Below are 4,542 nucleotides of genomic sequence, written 5' to 3'. Positions count from 1 at the left end.
CTTTATGACCATTATTGCAAGGAGGATAATTCTTCTTAAATGGAAATCACCACAACCTCCTTCTTTCATACATTGGTTCAGGGATATTGTTTATTTTCTTAAACTTGAAAAAATTTGAATGTCACTACGGGGTTCCTCTGACAAATTTGCAGAAATCTGGCAGCCATTACTACGATTGGTTGGTCAAGTTAATTTCCATTCGGTCCCAGTCTAGCCCTTTGTGTATGTATTTGTCTGCTCATCCTGTGTCCTTTTTCTCGGACCTTCCTTTTCTTAGGGTTCCATATTCGCTTTCCTGGGCACAAACTGTACCCTTTATTTTTCTTTTTCTTTTTTAGGTGTAGCAGAATGCATCTTAATTTTTATTTATTTCAAAACTTTTTTTTTTTTTTTTTTTTGTGTAGGTGTGCCCTTTTTCTTAGGACTTTTCCTTATTGCATGGGAGTGATTGGAGGTCGTTTTGTTGTGTTTTTTTGTTTTGTTTTTATAACTCAAGGGAATTGCATGGTTTGTTTTATATGTATCGCATTGTAAATGTATGGCTATGCAATTCTTGTTAAAAACCAAATAAACAAAGTTTGAAAAAAAAAAAAAAAAGAAAAACCCTGTTGGTCCTCACTGCTGTTAACCTTTCCTGACTTCCTATAATTGCTACAGATGTTTCTGTATCCAGCATATGTTTCTCATCCACTGTTGTCTGGCTGACCTGACCTCAGGTTGCAGGAATGACAAATAAACAGCGCCTCCAAGTGGCCGTTTTACCATACTACCAGCAAACGACGTTGCTGCACATCTTCATTTGTAATCCAAGATGAAAGTCTATTATAACGTTGGCAGTCCTTACTACCAAAGCCAGAAAATAGGATTAGGGGGATTCGGTTTATATAGCCAGACCCATTTCCACAGTTATAACAACTTTCATTATCCACACCTAGTGCAAAATAAAAACAGTGACATCAAGTGGAGGAAACCATAAACTACAACATGACGTACCCTATTATTGTTGGATGGAATTGTAAAGTTATAATACAACATTTGCATTTCAGCATAGCTGGAGCTATCCAGTACAGGACGGTAAATTGTTGAGCCAAGCTTCACCTTCCTCTGTAAACTGGTTTCTCAGGTCTGTCTGTTAGTTTTGTTGTGCGTTAGAAACGTTGTAATTTACTCTATGACGAATGAATCTTAAAAGTGCTCTAAGCGATGTTGGATGACATTACTTCTTGTTGATGATTGAAGTATTTTACAAACATAACTGAGACTGGCTCGCCACTCCCTTCTCCTCATCCCGTCCCCTCCCCCTCTCTTCCGTGCTTCAGCGCACCAATAAAACACGGTTTATGGCCCAGGTCGGCCAGTCGGCTTTTGTTGCCGTTTGTGGACCCTGGGCTTTCTACAGAGACCGCATTTATTTCATTTGTTTCCTGTATGTGACAAAAAATGTTGTAGCCTAAAAAAATGTGTGACATCGCTTTGAGCACCTAAAAGTGGAAAGTTAATGAGGCTTGGAGAGTAAGCCTTGAAGTAACTGTGAAATGCCTCTTGCGTTCTACACATTGCTAGAGTTTGCTAAGTAAACTGTAATGCAGTATTTTTGAAAAATATAATTTTGTTTATTCCATAGACAGTGTGTGTGTGTGGTGGGGGGGGGGGGGGACAAAGACCTGTCCTCATGCAAAGTTTTAAAAAATTCTCTACACAACACGACTCTGTCATCAGAACTAACAATAATTACATTTTGGCGCTTACTGGTGACTTACATAATCCATCCTAAGAGTAAAATATTAAGACGTTGAGGGAATATTGACTTGGTTGCGAGGACTGGGTCATGGTGTGACAATGTGGTGTGACAGTGGGGGTCCAAAGGGTTAATGAAATATGAGAAGGAGAAGGTTCAGTGCAGAGTCAGCCCCTCCTCACTTTTCTTCTGAAACAGCGAGCCATTTTTCAGAGACGGTTGCAGCAAGTCAAGGTAAGACCTCCAGATTCTTTCTTTAAAGATACATGGTCTTATTATTAGAGTCTTTGTTAAGGAATACATTCTATAACGTTGATTGTGTGATGAAATGGTGGGGAAAGGGATCCAACTTTTGTTTCACAAAACAGTCAACGTTTTATATCTTTTTTGTCCAGTCATCGGAAACATCAGAACTTCGGCCATTAGTCATTCTCTACTTCAAGGCTATTTCCCACAGGCCCAAAAAAACTGCAGTTATTAAGCCACTCGTAGAAAAGAGCAATCTGCTGTCTTTACAAATGTCTCTACCCCTGCACGTTATTCAGTTAAGATTGGGACCCATGATGGCTGCGTTGCCGCTGTGCTGTATTAGCCTTCTACAGTTTAATCAGTTTTATTCCATTTCATAGAGGCGTGTACATCTTCTTAATGTAAATCCCTTTGAATAAAAACTGACACACGATGTTTGATTAAAAAAAGATTGTAAACCATTATCTTTAATTTGTACTAGATTGAGTGGAGGAATATTCTGAAGGCAGCCAACTGTTAGTTGACGTACTGTATACCGTAGATAAAGAAGTACACGGCAAATGCGATCTTTTTTTAAAACCTAGCAAACTTTAAGTTTATCGTTGCATCACTTAGATGCAGTATCAATTAAAAAGCATAGATTTGGGCACAGACAGAAGGCAAAGATGTCTATTTTCATATTTATATCTCAGGTGTAAGACGTAAGTAACATAGTTGATGTTTCAAAGATGTCATATAAACACCAACTTATTTCATTTTTTGTCATTTTAGGAGTTATTTTGAAAATGCCTACCAAAAAGAAAAATCCTCCAAAAAAGCAAAAGACCCTTAAGTCATACTTCGGCACACCTGTAAGTAACAGCTCAACAGCTGTCTTTATTTAATATTTGAAAAACATTTATCTTTGACTGAATCTGTAAGTTGTGTAGCCTCAATGTTTGGCAAACTAAAACCTCCAACATGGATATATTTACCATGCAGAGTTATCTGTGGATTATCCAGCTGATTTGATTGTGTGTGAATGCCATCATTATTTCATCAGGACATTCCTGGCAGCAGCCGATTGACAGAGAGTACACAGCCAGGTGAAGCTGCAGGTGGAGCTAAGAGCAGAGCTGCAGGGTCTGATCCAGGTGGAGCTACAGGTGGAGCTACAGGTGGAGCTACAGGTGGAGCTAAGAGCAGAGCTGCAGGGTCTGATCCAGGTGGAGCTACAGGCTCTCAGGTGAGCTCTTATTGTGAGATTAGATTAGATTAGATGATACTTTATTCATCCCACAGAGGGGAAATTCCCTTGTTACAGCAGCATTTTCTTCAATAAAAGCAAAACAAAAAAACAAACTAGTAAACACACAAACAGGCAAACAACAGCCAATGAGCAGAAGGTATAGACTCAAATAAAGGTATTGTAAAGTGTGGTTGCCATAGCACAAAAAAAACAATATTGCAGTGTACGTAAGTGACGTTAAAATTTAATTGAATATGTAATTAAAGTAATATAGCAAAAGTAGGTAACCATAATATGTTATATTTACCTGTGACCATAAATAATATTATAAAAATGGGAAATGTAACGGAAAAATATAAATACAGATAAAGATATACAGAGAGTGTGTGGAGTAAATGAAAAACAAGAAGAGAAACTACAACATTATCAGGTGGTGCAGGTGTTGTAGTCTGACAGCGGCCCGGATGAATGACCTGCGGTACCTCGCCTTCTTACACGGGGGGGGGGGTATCAGTCTGCTGCTGAAGGAGCTACTCAGCGACCCCACAGTGTCATGTAGGGGGTGGGAGGTGTTGTCCATGATGGATGTCAGCTAACATCCTCCTCTCCTCTACTTTCTCTATGGGGTCCGGGGCCTTCCTTGCCTTGATCTTCTTAAGTTGACTTCTCACCTGATCCATCTGTTATGGAGAAGGGGGTGGAGGATGACTGGGGTGTGGGGATGGTGGTAGGTGAGAGTCTATTGTTGTTGAGGGTCGTTGAAGGTGGCAGGCTGAGGAGGGGAGGGAGAGTAGGCCAGGGGAAGTGTGAAAGAGGGGGCTGGGGGGTGTGAAGAGGGCGAGGAGGCAGAGTCAAATCTGTTAAAAAACAGATTCAGCTCATCTGCCCAGTCCTTGTCTCCGCTGGCTTGGTTTCTCTCCACACCTTTGCCGTGGCCTGTGATGTTCTGCAGCCCTCTCCAGATGTCCCTGGCGTTGTTCTGTTGATATAGGTTATAACTTGATATAGTCTGTGATGCGGATGATGTGGTCCTGATGGCATCATCGGCCTGTGACCTTCAGCACTCACTGGATCGGTTTGCAGCCGAGTGTGAAGCGGCTGGGATGAGGATCAGCACCTCTAAATCTGAGGCCATGGTTCTCAGCAGGAAACCGATGGAGTGCTTTCTTCGGGTAGGGGGTGAATCCTTGGCCCAAGTGAAGGAGTTTAACACTAGAAGTGCCGGGATTCCATAACTACTAGAACTGCAGTGAGCGGTCATTTTGACCGCCAGATTCCAAATACTATAATCTGTCATGATAAATACCTAATTGCAATATTAATGCAG

At 40.9% G+C, this 4,542-nt stretch overlaps 1 protein-coding gene across 6 annotated transcripts in view; it reads left to right on the top strand.

Annotated features, from left to right (window-relative positions):
- Window positions 1-1,797: 1,797 nt before the first annotated feature.
- The window catches only part of LOC117962112 (protein FAM111A-like), a 7,497-nt gene continuing 4,752 nt past the window's right edge, over window positions 1,798-4,542 (top strand). For 2 of the 6 annotated variants that reach the window (XM_034901205.1, XM_034901206.1), the window contains exons 1-3: window positions 1,798-1,972; window positions 2,759-2,838; window positions 3,030-3,212. In XM_034901205.1, the coding sequence (XP_034757096.1) occupies window positions 1,879-1,972; window positions 2,759-2,838; window positions 3,030-3,212 (357 nt within the window). In that variant the 5' untranslated portion in view covers window positions 1,798-1,878. Of the gene's footprint in view, window positions 1,973-2,758; window positions 2,839-3,029; window positions 3,213-4,542 lie in introns of those variants that run through there. The other 4 variants (XM_034901209.1, XM_034901210.1, XM_034901208.1 and 1 more) reach the window with 3 other exon arrangements.

This window comes from Etheostoma cragini, chromosome 19 (assembly GCF_013103735.1).
Source record: "Etheostoma cragini isolate CJK2018 chromosome 19, CSU_Ecrag_1.0, whole genome shotgun sequence".
NCBI lineage: Eukaryota > Metazoa > Chordata > Actinopteri > Perciformes > Percidae > Etheostoma > Etheostoma cragini.
Note: the sequence above shows the minus strand (reverse complement) of the source record. Positions and strands in the feature narration are given on the sequence as shown.